Genomic DNA, 23,809 nt, shown 5'->3' on the forward strand with positions numbered 1-23,809 from the left:
TATGCACATCAAATATTAAAGAGAAAAACAGACACACTACCTAGTAAACTAATTATAGGCACACACACACACACACACACGGAAGAGTAAGAGCACACATGCAAAATGTTCTGATCTGTCTTCATTTTAACCACAAGCAGCACCCACTTCCCAAAGTTTGCTGTTACAACAGTGACAGTCAGGATGGGTGTTTAGGGGAAGAGTGGACATGCTTAGTGTGGGGCCATGGGGGGGGGGGGCTATGATATCCTGGTGCAGGGATTAAAGCAGAGGGCTTTCTTTTCCACCCACCATCTGGACTCCTCATGACATGCTTGCCTGCTGTTCTCTCTCTCTCACACACACACACACACACACACACACACACACACACACACACACACACACACACACACACACACACACACACACACACACACACACACACACACACACACACACACACACACACACACACACACACACACACACACACACACACTTATTGTTTCCCTAAGAGGGGGCTGTGTTACCAAAGCAGCCATGAAAACACACCTACCACAGGGTGAGGAGGACAAAGACAGGCAACTCAACATGTCCAATGATGCTTCATTGTGGGGGCAATGTCCGGCAACGGCTCTAACCCCAAACTTCCTCTTCCTGTCACTGCACTTCCTGTTTTTCAGTTCCTTGTTCCTGACCCCCCCCCCCCCCACACCCCTCTCTTTAAACATTAGGTCCTAACACAGGACAACAGAGCTGTGACTGGGGAACTCAGCCCAGTGCAGCCAAGGGATTGGACAGGCATGAGGAGTGATGGGAGCCAGAGGTCACTGAGAGGTTACAGTACTGAATCAATAAGGTACTGTTCACTTGTGAGGAAAGAGGAAGAAGTATTCAGTTAGACATCTGAGGTGATACAGAGTCAGAGATGACAGGGATTTTCCTTGTAGATCAAGAGTGATGAGGCTGAGATGTTATGAAAGAAAAACTAGTGACTATACAAAGCTCTGATGAAGACATAGGGAAGTGATACGGTCACAGTCAGTGTCTTCCACAGTGTGGAGGTATGAATCAAAAATGTCTTTGTTTTTATAAGGAAAAATGCCCATATAATCCAGGCCTTCAGGGCAGATGACCTGCACATCACCTGAGAGCTAATGAGCTGTGGTGTTTACGATTAAGATTCATTGTTTGCAATTCATTGTCAAATAGCTCACAAGGTCCAACCGAAATCTGACTTCCGCTTTTAACCCAACCCCTCCGAAAGACACACATACATACAGTACCAGTCAAAAGTTTGGACACACCTACTCATTCAAGGGTTTTTCTTTATTTTGACTATTTTCTACATTCTAGAATAATAGTGAAGACATCAAAACTATGAAATAACACAAATGGAATCATGTAGTAACCAAAAAAGTGATGAACAAGTCAAAATATATTTTATATTTCAGATTCTTCAAAGTAGCCACCCTTAATTACAGCTTTGTACACTCTTGGCATTCTCTCAACCAGCTTCATGAGGTAGTCACCTGGAATGCATTTCAATTAACAGGTGTGCCTTGTTAAAAGTTAATTTGTGGAATTTCTTTCCTTCTTAATGAGTTTGAGCCAATCAGTCGTGTTGTGACAAGGTAGGGGTGGTATACAGAAGATAGCCCTATTTAGTAAAAGACCAAGTCCATATTATGGCAAGAACAGCTCAAATAAGCAAAGAGAAACGACAGTCCATCATCACTTTAAGACATGAAGGTCAGTCAATACGGAAAATTTCACAAACTTTGAACGTTTCTTCAAGTACAGTCGCAAAAATCATCAAGCGCTATGATGAAACTGGCGCTCATGTCGACCGCCACAGGAAAGGAAGACCCAGAGTTACCTCTGCTACAGAGGATAAGTTCATTAGAGTTACCAGCCTCAGAAATTGAAGCCCAAATAAATGCTTCACAGGGTTCAAGTAACAGACACATCTCAACATCAACTGTTCAGAGGAGACTGCTGCAAAGAAACCACTACAAAAGGACAATAATAATAATACGAGACTTGCTCTAGGGCACAACGGCAGGCAATGGCATCTAGGATTTGATACCAGAACTGGCGACCTTCCGGTTGCTGGCTCGCCTCTCTAACCGCTAGGCAAACCTGCCGCCATCTACCGCCCTGTGTGTTATTGTGTGTGCGCGCACACTCCATTAATTTCTAGTGCCGTACACTCATCATGTCCCTGCAGTGAGAGGACACTGGTCCTGATTCCATATACCCATTTCAAAACATTTAATACATGCAGTTAATAATACATGCAGCAATACAGTAACACATGCAGCAATACAGAAATGAATGCAGCAGTACAGTAACACATGCAGCAATACAGTAATACATGTAGCAATACAGTAACACATGCAGCAATACAGTAATACATGTAGCAATACAGTAACACATGCAGCAATACAGTAACACATGCAGCAATACAATAATACATGCAGCAATACAGTAACACATGCAGCAATACAGTAACACATGCAGCAATACAGTAACACATGTAGCAATACAGTAACACATGCAGCAATACAGTAATACATGCAGCAATACAATAATACATGTAGCAGTACAGTAACACATGCAGCAGTACAATAATACATGCATCAATACAGTAACACATGCAGCAATACAGTAACACATGTAGCAGTACAATAATACATGCAGCAATACAGTAACACATGCAGCAATACAGTAACACATGTAGCAGTACAGTTAATACATGCATCAATACGGTTAATACATGCAACAATACAGTTAATAAATGCATCAATACGGTTAATACATGCAACAATACGGTTAATACATGCATCAATACAGTTAATACATGCATCAATACGGTTAATACATGCAACAGTACAGTTAATACATGCAGCAATACAGTTAATACATGCAACAATACAGTTAATACATGCAGCAATACGGTTAATACATGCAACAGTACAGTTAATACATGCATCAATACGGTTAATACATGCAACAATACGGTTAATACATGCACCAATACAGTTAATACATGCATCAATACGGTTAATACATGCAACAATACAGTTAATACATGCAACAATACGGTTAATACATGCAACAATACAGTTAATAAATGCATCAATACGGTTAATACATGCAACAATACGGTTAATACATGCATCAATACAGTTAATACATGCATCAATACGGTTAATACATGCAACAATACAGTTAATACATGCAACAATACGGTTAATACATGCAACAATACAGTTAATAAATGCATCAATACGGTTAATACATGCAACAATACGGTTAATACATGCATCAATACGGTTAATACATGCAACAATACAGTTAATACATGCAACAATACGGTTAATACATGCATCAATACGGTTAATGCATGCAACAATACGATTAATACATGCAACAATACGGTTAATACATGCAACAATACGGTTAATACATGCATCAATACAGTTAATACATGCATCAATACGGTTAATACATGCAACAATACGGTTAATACATGCAACAATACGGTTAATACATGCAACAATACGGTTAATACATGCAACAATACGGTTAATACATGCATCAATACAGTTAATACATGCATCAATACGGTTAATACATGCAACAATATGGTTAATACATGCAACAATACGGTTAATACATGCAACAATACGGTTAATACATGCAGCAATACAGTAATACATGCAGCAGTACAGTAATACATGCAACAATAAAGTTAATACATGCAGCAGTACAGTAATACATGAAGCAATATAGTAATACATGCAGCAATACAGCAATACAAGCAGCAATACAGTAATACACACAGCAATACAGCAATACGTGCAGTGACAGCAAATACTGTGGCTGAGCAGAGTTACTGTGTCATTGACAAGCATTATTGACAGCATCTGAACATCTCTCCTCTCCTCTGACATCCCTTCACCATATAACCAAGCGGTGCTATAACACACACACACACACACATACGTCAGTCCTGACAATAACTACTGCCCTGATACACTCTGAGAAAAAACTAACCAACATTAATCTCTTCAACTGATTCTACACCAGATACACATGATAAACAGATCACTTGTCATCGGGCCTAAACTATACACAGGCCTAACTGTACAACTGCACTCCTGACCCCAACTGCACTGCTCTCAGTCATAAACACAGCAAATTATTTTTAATTATTATTCTCTCACACAATAGGACATAACCTACAGAAAGATAACATGTACATCATTATGTACAGTTGCTGTTCTACATATTTACATAAAGTTACTTTTCCTCAGCAGGAAGCAATGTATTTCGGGATATATCCGACAGGGTGTGTGGGTGTTTGCAGTTATTAAAAGTAAACAATACTCAACAAAACTATCTGGACAGTTCCTGAGTAATCTCTTCTCCAATGTGGCTGTGTTTCCCCTGCTGCATCTCTGTACTACACTGCCTCTCCATGTCCCAGTTTGACCAGAAAAGCAGATCACAGGAAGTTAGTTAGTTTGGTCCTGTCCTACGCTGCAGGTTTCCTCATCTAGTGGTGGTTGCTGCATTGCTGTGTTTGTGTTGTTTAACCTCAAGGCTCTGCCCTCCCTCCCTGTCTGTCATTGTACAACCGGTTCCCAGGATGCTGCAGGTTATGGAACCCTGACCTGTTCACCGGACGTGCTACCTGTCCCAGATCTGCTGTTTTCGACTCTCTAGAGACAGCAGGAGCGGTAGAGATACTCTTAATGATCGGCTATGAAAAGCCAACTGACATTTACTCCTGAGGTGCTGACTTGCTGCACCCTCGACAACTACTGTGATTATTATTATTTGACCATGCTGGTCATTTATGAACATTTGAACATCTTGGCCATGTTCTGTTATAATCTCCACCCGGCACAGCCAGAAGAGGACTGGCCACCCCTCATAGACTGGTTCCTCTCTAGGTTTCTTCCAAGGTCTTGGCCTTTCTAGGGAGTTTTTCCTAGCCACCGTGCTTCTACACCTGCATTGCTTGCTGTTTGGGGTTTTAGGCTGGGTTTCTGTACAGCACTTTGAGATATCAGCTGATGTAAGAAGGGCTATATACATACATTTGATTTGATTTGCAGGTGTAATCAGGTGTGGGAGGGGCCAGGGACAGACTGGAGTTGTGTGTGTTTGAGATAATGTGTCACTCTCTCTCTCTCTCGCTCTCACATCAGGTCATCAGAGGCACGAGATCTGGTATTTTCTCAATCAGGCACAAATCTAATAGCTGACCTGACCACTGCATTAGAAACATGACAAACTCAACTACGCAGAGGGGAACTTGCAGATTGTAACACACTGTTTCACGGAAACATGGCTAGCTTGGGATATGCTATCGGAGTCAGTACAGCCAATGGGATTTTCAGTGCATCGTGCCGACAGTAATAAACATCTCTCCAATAAGAAGAAGGGCGGGGGTGTATGTTTCATGATTAATGACTCATGGTGTAATCGTAACAACATACAGGAACTCAAGTTCTTTTGTTCACCTGACCTAGAATTCTTCACAATCAAATGCCGACCGTATTATCTCCCAAGAGAACTCTTCTTGGTTAGTCACAGCCGTGTCTATCCCCCTCAAGCTGATACAAAGACGGCGCTCAAGGAACTTCACTGGACTTTATGCAAACTGGAAACCATGTATCCTGAGGCTGCATTTATTGTAGTAGGGATTTTAACAAAGCAAAGAACAAGGCTGAGAACAAGGCTACCTAAACTCTATCAGGTATTCGAATACAGTACACCAGCGAGTAACACACTCGACCATTGCTACTCTAAATTCCGCGATGCATACAAGGCCCTCCCCCGCCCTCCTTTTGGTAAATCTGACCATGACTCCATCTTGTTACTCCCTTCCTATAGGCAGAAACTAAAACAGGAAGCGCCCGTGCTTAGGTCTTTCCAACGCTGGTCTGACCAATCGGGTTCGACGCTTTAAGATTGTTTTGATCACGTGGACTGGGATATGTTCCGGGTAGCTTCAGAGAATAACATTGACGTATACGCTGACTCAGTGAGTGAGTTTATAAGGAAGTGTACAGGAGATGTTGTACCTACTGTGACTATTAACCTGTTTGGGCTGCAGGGGGCGTATTGAGTAGCCAGATAAAATGTGCCCATTTCAAACGGCCTCGTACTCAATTCTTGCTCGTACAATATGCATATTATTATTACTATTGGATAGAAAACACTCTCTAGTTTCTAAAACCGTTTGAATTATTTCTCTGAGTGAAACAGAACTCATTCTGCAGCACATTTCCTGACCAGGAAGTGGAATGTCAGAAATCGATGCTCTGTTCAACTTCCTGCCTATACATGGGCATGATACGTAAGAGTCTACGTACACTTCATACACCTTCCCCTGGTTGTCAAGAGGCGGTGAGAGAAGAAATTTCGTGTTTATCTTGGTCTGAGGTGGAATAACAGCTCTTTGTATGACGTGACCGTCCATTTCCTGTTTCTGGAGCGCGCGAAAGGGGACATGGATTTGCCTTCTGTTTAGCTGTCGTTATGGACGACTAACATCTCCGGTTTAGATTTTATTTGATACATGTGACCATATCATCGTAAAGTATGTTTTTTCAATATAGTTTAATCAGATTATTGAAATTTTTTCGGGAGTTTTGCCGTGTTCCGTTCTCTGACTTTGTTGACGTTGGAGAGATCCGTGCCACTTGGCAAGTGCCCATGCTAAATGATGAGGGAAATTTGCCGTTCCAGATCCAAACAACGACTGTTCTGGACAAAGGACACCTTGTCCAACATTCTGACGGAAGATCACCAAAAGTAAGAAACATTTTATGATGCTATTTCTAATATCTGTCGTGCATGTAAACTGGTCGTCGGCGCCCAAGTGTTTCTGGCTATTGTGGCTACGCTAATATAACGCTACATTTTGTTTTCGCTGTAAAACATTTAATAAATCGGAAATATTGTCTGGAATCACAAGATGCCTGTCTTTCAATTGCTGTACACTATGTATTTTTCAGAAATGTTTTATGATGAGTAATTAGGTATTTGACGTTGGTGTCTGTAAATATTATGGCTGCTTTCGGTGCAATTTCTGATTGTAGCTGAAATGTAAACTATGATTTATACCTGAAATATGCACATTTTTCGAACAAAACATATGCTATACAATAAATGTGTTATCAGACTGTCATCTGATGAAGTTGTTTCTTGGTTAGTGGCTATTTATATCTTTATTTGGACGAATTTGTGATAGCTACTGATGGAGTAAAAACTGGTGGAGTAAAAAAAAGTGGTGTCTTTTGCTAACGTGGTTAGCTAATAGATTTACATATTGTGTCTTCCCTGTAAAACATTTTAAAAATCGGACATGTTGGCTGGATTCACAAGATGTGTACCTTTCATATGCTGTATTGGACTTGTTAATGTGTGAAAGTTAAATATTTAAAAAAAATATCTTTTGAATTTCGCGCCCTGCACTTGAGCTGGATGTTGTCATAAGTGTACCGGTGTCGGGCTGCAGCCCAAACAGGTTAAAACCTTCCCTAACCAGAAACCGTGGATTGATGACAGCATTCGTGTTAACCTGAAAGCACGTTTCACCGCATTTAATCATGGCAAGGCAACTGGGAATATGGTCGAACACAAACAGTGTAGTTATTCCCTACGTATGGCACTCAAACAAAACGTCAGTATAGAGACAAAGTGGAGTCGCAATTCAACAGCTCAAACACGAGAATGTGTGTGGCAGGGTCTACAGACAATCACGGATTACAAACAGAAAACCAGCTATGTCGCGGACATCGACGTCTTGCTTCCAGACAAACTAAACACCTTCTTGAGTAAAACATTTAAACGTGTTAACCCTCGCAAGGCTGCCAGCCCAGACGGCATCCCTAGCTGCATCCTCAGAGCATGTGCAGACCAGCGAGTTGGTGTGTTTATGGACATATTCAATCAATCCCTATCCCAATCTGCTGTCCCCACATGCTTCAAGTTGGCCACCATTGTTCCTGTTCCAAGAAAGCAAAGGTAACTGAACTAAATGACTATCGCCCCGTAGCACTCACTTCTGTCATTATGAAGTGTTTTGAGAGACTAGTCAAGGATCACCTCCACTCTACCTGTCACCCTAGACCCACTTCAATTTGCTTACCGCCCCAATAGGTTCACAGACGATACAATCGCCATGACACTGCACACTGCCCTATCCCATCTGGACAAGAGGAATACCTATGTAAGAATGCTGTTCATTGACTACAGCTCAGCATTCAACACTATAGTACCCTCCAAGCTCATCAAGCTGGAGATCCTGAGTCTCGACCCCACCCTGTGCAATTGGGTCCTGGACTTCCTGACGGGCCGCCCCCAGGTGGTGAAGGTACCTCCGCTGACCCTCAACACTGGGGCCCCACAAGGGTGCGTTCTCAGCCCCCTCCTGTACTCCCTGTTCACCCACAACTGCGTGGCCATGCATGCCTCCAACTCGATCATCAAGTTTGCAGACGACACAACAGTGGTAGGCTTGATTACCAACAATGACGAGACAGCCTACAGGGAGGAGGTGAGGGCTCTCAGAATGTGTAAAATAACCTCTCACTCAATGTCAGCAAAACAAAAGAGATGATCGTGGGACAGCAGTGGAGAAAGTGGAAAGTTTTAAGTTCCTACGTGTACATATCACCGACAAACTGAAATGGTCCACCCACACAGATAGTGTGGTGAAGAAGTCACAAAACCAGCTTCAATCTCAAGGCCATCAGATTGTTAAACAGCCATCAATAGCACAGAGAGGCAGCTGCCTACTTACAGACTTGATATCATGGGCCACTTTAATAAATGGAACAGTAGTCACTTTAATAACGCCACTTTAAGAATGTTACATATCTCGCATTACTTATCCCATATGTATATACTGTATACTGTGTACTACACTGTCTAATCTATACCATCTATTGCATCTTAGCCTCTCTGTCACTGCTCATCCATATATTTTATATTATACTGTATATTCTTATCCCATTACTTTACTTGTGTGTATTAGGTTTTGTTGTGGAATTGTTGATATTTTCTGTTAGATACTGCTGCACTGTCGGATCTAGATGCACAAGCATGTCGCTACACTCGCTGTACCATCTGCTAACCATGTGTATGTGACCGATACCATCTGCTAACCATGTGTATGTGACCGATACCATCTGCTAACCATGTGTATGTGACCGATACCATCTGCTAACCATGTGTATGTAACCGATACCATCTGCTAACCATGTGTATGTGACCGATACCATCTGCTAACCATGTGTATGTGACCGATACCATCTGCTAACCATGTGTATGTGACCGATACCATCTGCTAACCATGTGTATGTGACCGATACCATCTGCTAACCATGTGTATGTGACCGATACCATCTGCTAACCATGTGTATGTGACCGATACCATCTGCTAACCATGTGTATGTGACCGATACCATCTGCTAACCATGTGTATGTGACCGATACCATCTGCTAACCATGTGTATGTGACCGATACCATCTGCTAACCATGTGTATGTGACCAATAACATTTGATTTGCGTTGTTCTACTCCATTAAAATAAAACATGAATTTCGTTAAAACCGTTTCTATCCTGATAAAATGCCACCAGAAGACAGAGAATACCATATCCCTCCACAGTAAGGACATGATCATTAGTAGACAGTAAGTAACTTAGACCTCGTTTGCATCACTTCTCTGCATAAACCAGGAAGTGATTTTTCATAATAGAGATCGCTAATATGCCCAGTCACATCCCTCCAATCAGAGTGTGTCTGCTGTTTGGGGAAGATAGGGACCAGATGAGCCCCTCTCTCGTCTCTCCAAAATAAAAACGAACAATTATAGAGTTTTGCACACACACACACACACACACACACACACACACACACACACACACACACACACACACACACACACACACACACACACACACACACACACACACACACACACACACACACACACACACACACACACACACACACACACACAGAGAGAGAGAGAGGTCATAGGCCCAGTCACATCCACATTAACATTACAGGGTGTTCAATGAACCAGTCTGGTACAACAACAAACATGGTCTCTGCAGGATGTCGAACACAGCTCTAATGAGGAACACAGTGACCTGAAGAGGTGAACCTGAACGCCCCCCCTGCTAAACACTTCATGTCATAACATTAGAGGGATGTGTCTGGTATAACATTACAGGGATTACAATCACAGACAGAGAGAGAGTGAGAGAGGTAGAGAGAGAGTGAGTGAGTGATTGAGGTAGAGAGAGCGAGAGGTAGAGAAAGACGAGACAGAGAGAAAGAGAAAGTGAGAGAGAGAAAAAGCAGGAGGGAATGAAGGAGTTATAACAAGGCGGAGAACACAGAAGGAGTCCATATCAGAGAGATCTCCAGGCTATTATCTATGCAGGTGTGAAATTAACTTCGTACCTGACGGAGAGACAATAATGAAGATCTAACCAGACACAGGAGTGGATGAACTCTGAACACTGGGGGAAGAGATCAATATAGGATCTGAACACTGGGGGAAGAGATCAATATAGGATCTGAACACTGGGGGAAGAGATCAGTATAGGATCTGAACACTGGGGGAAGAGATCAGTATAGGATCTGAACACTGGGGGAAGAGATCAGTATAGGATCTGAACACTGGGGGAAGAGATCAGTATAGGATCTGAACACTGGGGGAAGAGATCAATATAGGATCTGAACACTGGGGGAAGAGATCAGTATAGGATCTGAACACTGGGGGAAGAGATCAATATAGGATCTGAACACTGGGGGAAGAGATCAGTATAGGATCTGAACACTGGGGGAAGAGATCAGTATAGGATCTGAACACTGGGGGAAGAGATCAGTATAGGATCTGAACACTGGGGGAAGAGATCAATATAGGATCTGAACACTGGGGGAAGAGATCAATATAGGATCTGAACACTGGGGGAAGAGATCAGTATAGGATCTGAACACTGGGGGAAGAGATCAGTATAGGAACTCTGATTAGGTGATAACATTGACAGGCAGGCATCATCTCTTTCTCTCTCTCGTGCTTTGTCGCCGCTGCCCAGAATCCCACACTTCACATCACACTCTCTCTTTCTCTCTCTTCCCCTCTCACCCTCCCTCCCCTCTCTCCAATCCCAGACAGACAGTGGGTGTTGGACTCTTCTCTAATCAATCTGTCAGGCCTGTAGGAAACATGCAACAGCTGTGGGATGGAGGCTCTGAAATGTGTCAATCAATATTACCAGCCATTCACAGTCTTCACATCTGATTGATTCCCAATGGGCTAGTAGACCAGTCTGGCTCTCTGGTCATAAATAACCCAGATATATTACACAGACTCCATTTATTGCTGGTTATGTGATACACTTCAATAATAGAGACTTATTGTATATTGCATGTTATAAACTGAGTGGTTCGAGCCCTGAATGCTGATTGGCTGACAGCCGTGGTATATCAAACCGTATACCATGGGTATGAAAAAACATGTATTTTTACTGCTGTAATTACATTGATAACCAGTTTATAATAGCAATAAGGCACCTTGGGGGTTTGTGGTATATGGCCAATATTCCACGGCTAAGGGCTGTATCCAGGCACTCCGTGTTGCGTCGTGCTTAAGAACAGTCCTTAGCTGTGGTATATTGGCCATATACCACAACCCCTTTGGCTGTATTGCTTAATAATAACAAATGGCTACAACAACAAATGCTGGTCTGCCTATTTTGGGTCTACAGTATACACACACAGCTGAAGTCTCACATTGTGTTCAGTTCAGTGAGAATGTCTGGTCACAATGCCATAGGGTGTCTCTCTATCCTCTCTCTCTTTCCCTCCTCTTTACTCTCTCTCTCTCTGACACACACACACACACACACACGATGAAAAGAATCCAATAAAATATCAATGAAACAGCATGTGTGAAAGCATGAAGGACTAGGGAAATGATTGAGTTCAACATGAATGACTGGAGGCAGTGAACCCTTCAGCAATCCTCACAGTGGAAGAGGAGAGCATGCACAGAATGTTCCAGATATCTACATGCAGCCTGGAAGCAGGCCTGGAGGCTAGGGTGTTAATATGTGTGTGTGTGTGTGTGTGTGTGTGTGTGTGTGTGTGTGTGTGTGTGTGCGTGTGTGTGCGTGTGTGTGTGTGTGTGTGTGTGTGTGTGTGTGTGTGTGTGTGTGTGTGTGTGTGTGTGTGTGTGTGTGTGTGTGTGTGTGTGCGTGAGTGAGTGTGAAAGAGAGTGAGAGAGTCAGATCCATATTCTGTGCTGCTCAGTGTCACAAAAGGATGAGTTGAACACTAAAACATGGTTTCATTATGTTTGACATTTCCCACCACATCTGAAGTTCCTCTTTCATACTTACTTATTTGCTGTCTTGTTCCCCTAAGTCAACTTAGGTCTATTCTAAAACTTTACAGAAGGACATCCTCATTGATCCAACCCACTCAGCTAACTATTTGTTTGATTGGGCACTTCATAGGAGAGTGCCATAGTGTCAGTCAGTATCATAAGCATCCTCATGAACATGAGGAAGAGAGAAGAGGTGGAGATCAAACCAAACACTGCTGAACCCCTGACAATCACTGCCGAACCCCTGACAACCACTGCCGAACCCCTGACAACCACTGCCGAACCCCTGACAACCACTGCCGAACCCCTGACAACCACTGCCGAACCCCTGACAACCACTGCCGAACCCCTGACAATCACTGCCGAACCCCTGACAACCACTGCCGAACCCCTGACAACCACTGCCGAACCCCTGACAACCACTGCCGAACCCCTGACAACCACTGCTGAACCCCTGACAATCACTGCCGAACCCCTGACAACCACTGCCGAACCCCTGACAACCACTGCCGAACCCCTGACAACCACTGCTAAACCCCTGACAACCACTGCTGAACCCCAGACAACCCTGACAACCACTGCTGAACCCCTGACAACCCTGACAACCACTGCTGAACCCCTGACAACACACACACACACACACACACAGTGCTGCATTCATTGTGTTGTCTGATAAAGGTCTTAACACCCCTCCCCTCTCTGCTCCTCTTTAGATGTGCTGCTCCCTCAGTTTAATCTCATTTCTGGTCACAGTGGGCCTCCCTCCCTCCCCAGCAGCCTCCCTCCCTCCCCAGCAGCCTCCCTCCCTCCCTAGCAGCCTCCCTCCTGCCCCAGCAGCCTCCCTCCCTCCCTCCCTCCCTCCCTCCCGCCCCAGCAGCCTCCCTCCCGCCCCAGCAGCCTCCCTGCCCCCACTCACCCCAACCCCTCCTAGTCTGAACTCCCAGCCTTCAGCCCTGAGTCATGGGAGTCTGGGACAGGGCCAAAGCGGAGCCCCAGAGTCGCCCCTGAGACTCCCTGCATGCCTGTCGCAACTACACAACAGGGACCACTAAGAGTTCAGTCTCAGCATGGAAGTTATAAGTCCACAGCTACAGCTGTATTTTACCAAGTAATGGTTTCAGCTGTTAGCGTATCTATCGCTATCAGGTAGAGCTGGAGTTCAGCCTACACAGCAGAAAGAGTTGATGGCTTCACAAACACAAGGGAAAAGGTAATAGTTGAAGCTAAACATGTTGAGTCTGACAGCCTGTGATACAGCACAAACAGCAGGGTGAGCTAGAAGCTTCAGCTACAGCAGGCTACATGCAGCCGGTGAGGCTAACACCTCTGCTACAGCACACCACAGGGACAGATAAGGGCTTCAGCCAAGGATGGCCAAGAAAGATAACTGCAGTCATCCTCCATGTGTGTGTTAGTATGCATGTATGCGAATCACATGTGTGTGTTTTGCATGTGTACTGCAGTTGTGTTCTACTGAGAGAGGCTGCAGCTGTGGGGTGTTCACCCAACAAAGCCTGCGAGTGCCTCAATAACCCTCCTACCCCCAGTACAGCCACAACACACACACACACAAACATGCTCTGTGTGTCACCAGACTAACAACAACCCCACAGTTTACCTCATTATTCGGTAGCAGTACACTAGTCCTCTCTCTGCTCTGGGACTGGTGATAAACACCTGTCTGTCTACTACAGCTGTGAACACAGCGTTGTGGCTCTAGATGGCTACAGTACTACAGAGCTTCAGTCCTTCTAAAAGAGAAAAATCCACTGACCTGAGACCAGGCTTCCGCTAGTCAAGACTGGGTCTGTGTGTCAGAGTCGACAGCTACCGTTCACATAGATGATCGGATATCCTTCTCCTTGTTACACAACAGCCAGAATGAAGAGAAAAGCGACCTCTCCCTCTCTCATTCCCGCCGTTCCTCTTTCTCCTCCCTCTCTCATTCCCTCCGTTCCTCTATCTCTCCCAGACACACATAGGCAGGTTCAGGCTTGCGCTAAGCTGCTTTCGCCTCATTCTCTCTCTCTCTCTCTCTCTCTCTCTCTCTCTCTCTCTCTCTCTCTCCACTTCCTCCTTTCTTTCCTTCCTCTCTTCTCTGTGTTTCCAGTCCGTAGTGCGTGAAGATAATCACATTCCAGCGGAGACAGGGCATATGGCGGGGGAACGCTACCCACAGTAAAGCCCCCTCTGTCTGTCTCTCTGTCTGTCTGTCTTGCGCGGACAATCAGCTCTATTGTGTGGGAGGAGGGGAGGGCCAGAAAGCCAATGGCTCTCATCTGCTGTTCCTGTTGCTGCTACCGCTGCTGCTACTGCTGCTGCTGCTGCTACCGCAACTGCTACCGCTGCCACTGCTTCCGCTGCCACCGCTGCTGCTGCTGCCACTGCTACCGCCACCGCCGCTACCACCGCCACCGCCGCTACCACTGCTGCCGCTGCCACTGCTACCGCTGCCACTGCTACCGCTGCTCCCGCTGCCACTGCTACCGCCACCGCCGCTACCACCGCCACCGCCGCTACCACCGCCACCGCCGCTACCACTGCTGCCGCTGCCACTGCTACCGCTGCTCCCGCTGCCACTGCTACCGCTGCTGCCGCCGCTTCCACTGCTACCGCTGCTGCCGCCGCTACCACTGCTACCGCTGCTGCCGCCGCTACCACTGCTACCGCTGCTGCCGCTACCACTGCTACCGCCACCGCCGCTACCACCGCCACCGCCGCTACCACTGCTGCCGCTGCCACTGCTACCGCTGCTCCCGCTGCCACTGCTACCGCTGCTGCCGCCGCTTCCACTGCTACCGCTGCTGCCGCCGCTACCACTGCTACCGCTGCTGCCACCGCTACCTCTGCTGCCGCCGCTACCGCTGCTACCACTGCTGCTCCCTCTGCCACTGCTGCTCCCACTGCTACCGCTGCTGCCGCTACCACTGCTACCGCTGCTGCAGCTACCACTGCTGCCGCTACCACTGCTACCGCTACCACTGCTACCGCTGCTGCCGCTACCACTGCTACCGCTGCTGCCGATACCACTGCTGCCGCTACCGCTACTACCGCTGCTGCTGCTACCACTGCTGCTGCTACCACTGCTACCGCTGCTGCCGCTGCTGCCGATACCACTGCTGCCGCTACCGCTACTACCGCTGCTACCACTGCTGCTGCTACCACTGCTACCGCTGCTACCACTGCTGCTGCTACCACTGCTACCACTGCTGCTGCTACCACTGCTGCCACTGCTACTGCTGATACCGCTGCTACCGCTGCTGCTACCACTGCTGCCGCTACCGCTACTACCGCTGAGGCTACCGCTGCTACCACTGCTACTACCACTGCTACCACTGCTGCCGCTACCACTGCTACCACTGCTGCCGCTACCACTGCTACCACTGCTACCGCTGCTGCTACCACTGCTGCTACCACTGCTGCTGCTACAGCGGGGGGGGTCATTAACTCTAGCACCACCCCCCTCTCTGAATGCAGATGAGTCAGAGTAGTGTGGGGGATTGAGCGATGAAGAGATTTAATTCCCCCGACTCCAGTCCCATGGAATTAGAAACAAATGCTACGACGTCACTCACAACCATAGACTGAACAAGGTGAAAACACCATTGTTGGCCAAAGGGCCACTGTTATGATATGGTGAGTAAGGGGGAAAAGTGTTGTCATGTGTGCTCTGTTGTGAACCCACACTGCCTGAGAACATGACCTATGGGTCGGCCAAGTGTTACTACTACAGTTTCGCCACACACACACACACACACACACACACACACACACACACACACACACACACACACACACACACACACACACACACACACACACACACACACACACACACACACACACACACACACACACACACACCTGTCTGCCCTTTAGGGTCATCATTCAGCCTGGCAGGCTCGACACTCCTGACCTGACCTCCTTATTCCTGCACTCCTCTCTTTCATCTCATCTCTCTCTCTGCTCTCATCTACTTCCCCAGTCAGACACTGAGCCTGGGGCTGGTAGTCCTCTCTTCTCATAGACCTTCTATTGTTAACCTCTCTCTCTACCCATTAGTCTGGTCACGCTGTTTCCTGAATGACAGAGAACCACACAACAGAGCAGTCACAATCCAGAGGCCCCAGGGCCACCAACCCTCTCCCCCAACCTGGCAGCACACCTCTTTAAGGCACAGTGCCACTAGTGACAGGAAGGGGCCCAATCAAACCCAGAGAACAGTAACCACGTCAAGACTCTAACATCCTCTATCCCACTGCCTCATACAAAGAAATGCCCATTTGTGTGAATATATGTGTGTGTATGTGTGTGTGTATACATATGCCAGACCTGAGAGCCCAGACGCTGGGAGAATGGAGCCACTCTCTTACAGCCTTACTTGTGTTTTACTAGAGAGCCATTACTGCCTTCAGGTCAGCCCTCACTGCTCTGAGGGGATCACAGGCCTGCAGTCATGGAGACAAGAGGGACCATGTGCCTGGCTCAATGTGTGTGTGTGTGTGTGTGTGTGTGTGTGTGTGTGTGTGTGTGTGTGTGTGTGTGTGTGTGTGTGTGTGTGTGTGTGTGTGTGTGTGTGTGTGTGTGTGTGTGTGTGTTTGTGGAGGCCATAAAACACCCCTCTATTACAGACATTAGGAGTGTGTCTAACAGAGATGAGAGTCATTAGAGAGACTGGGGTAGGCTGGGGTAGCCTTTCTATATAATTATATATGAATATCATTTTCTTTCTGCTCCTGCTGCCTCACGGCTCAATGGACTCTGAATTAACAAGTCAGATCACATAGGAATCAATACTGCCCCTGCAGTCATAAGAAGTTAAGGATGGTTGTATTCAACCTCCAATGTCTTGACAGATTGAATGCCCCGTTGAGTTTTATGTCCAGGATCACCTCTGCATGATCAGATATGCTTCCTATCCTAGTGGATAAAACAGACTGCAAAGACGTCCTGGGCATAAAAAAGTAATCTATTCTAGTCTGACATCCATGAGGTGCAGAGAAAAAAAGTGAACTCTCTGTTGGAGGGGTGAAAAGTTCTCCAAACATCAGCATACCCCAGATCACCACAAATAGCTTTAAGTGACTTAGCTCGAGGAGAGAGTGGAGCAACACCGCTGGGAAACTTATCAATAAGGGGGTTCAACAAACAATTCAAATCTCCTCCAACCACTGCAGTGTCTGAGTTTAATTCTGAAAAGTCTAGAAATACCTTAGTGAGGAAATCAGGGGGGTGGGCAGGGGGGAAGTAAATATTCATTATGGGGATGTTCTGCCCTTGTAAAGTACCATTAATTATAACAAAGCGACCAAATTTATCTTTCACACAATTCAAGACCTTAAGTGGTAAGTTCTTTTTCACAAGAATTGCTACACCTCTACTTCTGGATGTAAATGATGAGAAAAACACTTGACCAAACCCCCCTTGTTGTAATTTCAGATGCTCCTTATCATCCAAATGAGTTTCTTGCAACAGGGCAATATCAATATAAGACAGTACCTTCTTCCTTTTAATGGGGTTATGGCTCCCTCTAATGTTCCATGTACATACACGCAGTCTGTTACCTGCCATTGCACTTTGACCATTCAATATCCAGACTGAATCCTACTGTAAAAGTGGGGTGGTACCTTTTTTCCATGTGTTGAACTCTCTTCTATCTCACCGAGCATAAACAAACGATATGAACCCTGAACTTGAACTATACTAAACCCAAAAATGAAACATGTAAAGATCCAAAAGGGGGTTTTCCCACTAGCTAACATGCAGGGGATTTCAACTTTCCAATGTAGACTCTGTCTGCATTGCCACTCAATAGCCTCATCCTTTATATATATGGAAATGAAAATCAATAGGAGATTGAGGCTCTTCCAAATAAAACCAAGCCTGGGCACCAATATAGATTCACCCATATCAGCAGTATCGGCAGTTACTTTAGCAATAAAAATAATAAAAATATGAATATTACTGAACCGGAGCACGTGAGAACACACCACTGTTTCATGATCAGATTCAAATAAAATAAAAAAGTTATCCAATGCTGCGGAGGTGCAGCTTAAAGTTATTTACCCGAGAGAGTCAATAAGCGCAGCAGCCTCTTCAGGTGTGTAGAGTTTCTTAGGCGATCCGTTGACCATAATCTTCAATGTGGCTGGGTACAGCAGTGCGTAGTCCATCTTCATTCTCTTGAGTCGAGCCTTCGCCTCATCAAACCCTTTGCGTCTTTGTACAACCGCTGTGGAATAATCATTGAAGAATGAGACCTTTGGACCTTTACGCTGACTACCGTCAGAACCGATGTTTCTAGCCGCATCCATGACGCGCTGCTTGTCGGTGAAGTTGTGGAACTTTATAACCACTGGCCGTGGGCGCTGGTTGGGACCAGGTATCGGTGCTTGAGAGCGATGGGCTCTGTCCAGCTTCACACGACCAGCCTTAGTGTCCATTTGTAGGTAGTCAGGGATCCATTCCTCAAAAATTTTTACTGAACGTGTCCCTTCAGAATTTTCCGGGAGTCCCACAACACGAATATTGCATCTGCGTCCTCGATTATCCAAGTCATCAATGTGCTCCACCATTTCGCGCACCTGTTTCTCAAGTACTTTTATCTTAGTGTCCATAGATGTAGTTGAAGCTTCCACTGTAGCAATTCTTCCTTCCGCCTCATCAACACGTTTGACAACCCTCTGTAGTTCAGCTGAATGGCCTGCTATTGCTTCCAAGACCGTTCTTATCTTAACATCGATCACTTTAGTAATGTTATCCGTCATCTTTTGAATCACCAGGTCCATTGTGCCTGAATCCGCAATGGTGTTAGCTTCGCTAACGTTATCTAGCTTCTCCTGCACATCTACAGGGATGGTGATTTTGGTCGAGTTCTTAGTAGTTCTGTTGGGCATGTTGTCGGAGATTTTTGAGAAATAGCCGTCAAGACTCATTGTAGGATAACTTATTTAGCCAATTATACCACTTTTTCAAGCTAGGAGATTAATGAAAAAATATAAATTTACGACTGCCACGGGAGCTCGCTGAAACACAGTGTTCTCTCTACGGCGCCATTTTGTCCCCCCAGTCGATGCACTTATTGATGAAGCCGGTGACTGAGGTGATATACTCCTGAATGCCATTGGATGAATCCCGGAGCATATTCCAGTCTGTGCTAGCAAAACAGTCCTGTAGCGTAGCATCCGCGTCATCTGACCACTTCCGTATTGAGCAAGTCACTGGTACTTCCAGCTTTCGTTTTTGCTTGTAAGCAGGAATCAGGAGGATTGAATTATGGTCAGATTTGCCAAATGGAGGGCGGGGGAGAGCTTTGTATGCGTCTCTGTGTGCGGAGTAAAGGTGGTCTAGAGTTTTTTTCCTCCTCTGTTTGCACATGTGACATGCTGGTAGAAATGAGGTAAAACAGATTTAAGTTTGCCTACATTAAAGTCCCCGGCCACTAGGAGCGCCGCTTCTGGATGAGCATTTTCTTGTTTGCTTATGGCCTTTTACAGATCGCTGAGTGCGGTCTTAGTGCAAGCATTGGTTTGTGGTGTTAAATAGACGGCTACGAATAATATAGATGAGAACTCTCTTGGTAGATAGTGTGGTCTACAGTTAATCATAAGGCACTCTACCTCAGGCGAGCAATACCTCGAGACTTCTTTAATATTAGACATCGAGCACCAGCAGTTATTGACAAATAGACACATACCCCCGCTCCTCGTCTTACCAGACATAGCTGCTCTGTCCTGCCGATGCACGGAGAAGCCAGCCAGCTCTATATTATCCGTGTCGTCGTTCAGCCACGTCTCGGTGAAACATAAAATATTACAGTTTTTAATGTCCATAGTCTTAATCGTAAATCGTCCAGTTTGTTTTCCAATGATTGCACGTTGGCCAATAATACAGAGAAAAGTGGTGGTTTACCTACTAGTCTGCAAATTTTTACAAAGCACCCCGCCTTCCTCCCCCTTTTCCTCTGTCTTTTCTTCACACTGATGGAGGGATTTGGGCCTTGTCTTGACAAAGCAGTATATAAAACAAAATAGCACAGTTGGTTAGGAGCCCGTAAAACAGCAGCCATCCCCTCCGGCGCCATTCTATGTTACTGGACATCATGATACTTCAGTATGTTAGCAATGCACATAAAAATGACCAAGGAGCCAATTTCAGTTCAGTTATGTTACTGCCATTTTCAGTCTATATCATTTCAGTTAGTGATGGAGGAAAAAAATCTCTACAGTTACATATCGGGATATTATTTTGGACAATATCACAAAATAATTTCCCCCCTCGTTGGTTGTACCTACACCAAAACTCCAGTATCGTTCTTTCATAGCTTGTTCTCCATCTTCTTTTTAAAAAGGGAGCCAATTTGTTTTCAGCACTTAATTTCCATGACTGATCAAAACTCGTTTTCTCAAGCTCTCTCGTCTCTCTGCAGCAGACATATGGTGAGCAATATGTTTGGAACATCGAATCGCAATAAAACCACAGTATCGAATCGCAATACATATTCAATTGTAATACATATCGTATCGGCACCTAAGTATCGTGATAATATCGTATTGTGAGATCCCTGACAATTCCGAGCGCTAATTTCAGTGTGAATGAAACATCAACTTGATGAAGTTACGTTACATTGTAATAAACCACTGAGTCTTGATGAAGTTACATAGTAATAAACATTGAGTCTTGAAGTTACGCAGTAATAAAACAATGTTTTGATGAAGTTACATAGTAATAAAATATCACAATACATATATTGGCAAATAAGTATTGTCATGACGTTGGCCTGGGGGTAGGTTTATGACAGTCATAAATACCTCTTTCCCCCCTCCCCCGTTCCTCTTCCCTACTGATGTGACATAAGAAAACCCCTTGGTTAACATAGAGATTCTGGGAACATCAGAAGTTGGGGGGAAATGAACTATATTCTGGTAATTCGACCAACTGTACATATGCGGTGGTACTTAAGGTATATTATGTCAGTTCGGTTGCCCTCTGACACAGTCTCATCAATGATAGAATGACATAAACTCTACTGTGGAAAGTCTAAACCTCAGAGGTATCGGATTCACATGGAATTGTTGTTTAATTCAAATGTTTGAATATGAAATTATTTGTGAAGAGATGAAATGTAATTTTAGCTTCCAAATGAGAGATTTGGGTTTTCATAAGTTTGGGCCTCTGCTCAAACAGTGGCCCGCCCCTGTGAAGAGGCATGGGTTATAAACTTTTCAGACACACCCCTCTCCCTCCACCATATAAGCCATTGACAAAAATATAACTTCCTGTTCCGGGTACATTAGGATGACGATCCGATGTCAGAATGGTTCAGATAATAACTACAGAACTAAGCCAACATCAGCATGGACTTTGGTTGTAAATGGTATGAACTTTGAACTCGTATTCACTACAGAAGTGATACCTCCTAGCCGTTGAGTTAGCAACAGCTGCTACAAACGCAGGTTAGGAAGGACAGTCAGAGTATCCCGTCTACTCCACAACGACGTTACCACATATCCAGTGACCACCAGAGACATTCTTCAAAGGACAGAGGACTCGGGTTGGCGATACGGTCTTCCATCTACCACCAACCTACTGAAGCGCAGCTCAGAGTAAATATTTATTGCATTTTCCTTTCCCAAATGGGCGGTAATTTAGAATGCATAAGATACTGTATTTACGATAGCACAGCTTCGCCCCTGTTCCAGTCTCCCGCTCTTTCACTAAAACTCAGCCCCTTCCCTTTGTGTAACAAGCTGTCATATCTATTCCGCCCGCTAGGGACGTTTTACTTTATGACGGCAATTTGTAATCAAGTTATGATTTAATTGTGTATGTGTGATTCTGTGTGATTAGTTAGGTATTTAGTAAATAAATAATTAAACCCAATTTTGTATTGCTGATTCAACTTGTTAGCCAGGATTCTTGCAGATAACCAAGGATTTACAACTTTCAGATGAGACTGAATAAAATGACGATTAATGTGACTGCTATGGATGTAAAATATTACTAAATCTTTAAGAGTTTATTCGGAAGATAACAGCTCTATAAATATTATTTTGTGGTGTCCCTCTCTAGTTAATTACATTTACATGATTAGTTCAATCAGGTAATATTAATTACGGAGAAATTATTTTATAGAATAGTATGTCATAGCAATTAATCTGGCATAGCCAAAGACACGACAGTATCGTGATAATATTGTAATGTGAGATTCTTGGCAATTCCCAGCCTTAATTTCAGTGTGGCTGAAATATCAACTTGATGAAGTTTATCAGTAATAAATATTGAGTCTTGATGAAGATACGCAGTAATAAAACATTGAGTCTTGATGAAGATACGCAGTAATAAAACATTGAGTCTTGATGAAGATACGCAGTAATAAAACATTGAGTCTTGATGAAGATACGCAGTAATAAAACATTGAGTCTTGATGAAGATACGCAGTAATAAAACATTGAGTCTTGATGAAGATACGCAGTAATAAAACATTGAGTCTTGATGAAGATACGCAGTAATAAAACATTGAGTCTTGATGAAGATACGCAGTAATAAAACATTGAGTCTTGATGAAGATACGCAGTAATAAAACATTGAGTCTTGATGAAGATACGCAGTAATAAAACATTGAGTCTTGATGAAGATACGCAGTAATAAAACATTGAGTCTGGCATTTCAATGAAGACAGATAGTGGATGGAGCAGCAGACTCTGGAAGTGCCTGTAGAGAGTTCATAATTTCACATGAAAATGACTGAGATCTGGCTTCCTCATTTGAATATTATGTCAAAAAATGGAATACTAAAGCAGGCCTATCACTCACTGTCTTAACAGTGCTGTTAAATGTCACCGTGGCAACTAAGGGTCGCCTTGACAATAATCAATGAAAATGTAGACTCAGAGAACCATTCCATCTCCATACCTGTTTTGACCTGCAGTGCACATACACACACTGTACTGTATAGGCATGAAATGAAATACAAAACACACGCAGACGCACGCACAGGCACACACACACAGACACACACTGTACTGTATAGGCATGAAATGAAATACAAAACACACGCAGACGCACGCACAGGCACACACACACAGACACACACTGTACTGTATAGGCATGAAATGAAATACAAAACACACGCAGACGCACACACAGGCACACACACACAGACACGCAAACACACACACACACACACTCACTCACTGCTTGCTTGTAGATACAGATGTCGGATCTTAACTTGATGAATCAGGAAATTTAAATGAGCCTCGTGAGTAGCAGAACATGTGCATTTATTTCTCTCCATGCGGGGGCAGTCGAGTCCTTGCGATCAGGCTTGCTATCAAAATGATGTTCGCTCTCGCTTGCTAAAATGCTAGGCCTAGGTCATATTACTGCAACATTCAAA

At 44.6% G+C, this 23,809-nt stretch overlaps 2 protein-coding genes across 2 annotated transcripts in view; one reads left to right on the forward strand and one right to left on the reverse strand.

The window, feature by feature from the left end:
* The window catches only part of LOC120041996 (FYVE, RhoGEF and PH domain-containing protein 4-like), a 55,121-nt gene extending 40,924 nt beyond the window's left edge, over nt 1-14,197 (reverse strand). Inside the window, exon 1 of the mRNA XM_038986867.1 lies at nt 14,186-14,197. The gene's annotated coding sequence lies outside the window, so the exon portion shown is untranslated. The remainder of the gene's footprint in view (nt 1-14,185) is intronic.
* Nucleotides 14,198-14,679: 482 nt separating this feature from the next.
* LOC120041997 (keratin-associated protein 4-5-like) lies at nt 14,680-15,654 on the forward strand. The gene has a single exon (XM_038986869.1). The coding sequence runs from the start codon at nt 14,680-14,682 to the stop codon at nt 15,652-15,654; it is 975 nt and encodes a 324-aa protein (XP_038842797.1).
* The last annotated feature ends 8,155 nt before the right edge of the window (nt 15,655-23,809 follow it).

Source organism: Salvelinus namaycush, unplaced genomic scaffold (genome assembly GCF_016432855.1).
Source record: "Salvelinus namaycush isolate Seneca unplaced genomic scaffold, SaNama_1.0 Scaffold6, whole genome shotgun sequence".
NCBI classification, from domain to species: Eukaryota; Metazoa; Chordata; class Actinopteri; order Salmoniformes; family Salmonidae; genus Salvelinus; species Salvelinus namaycush.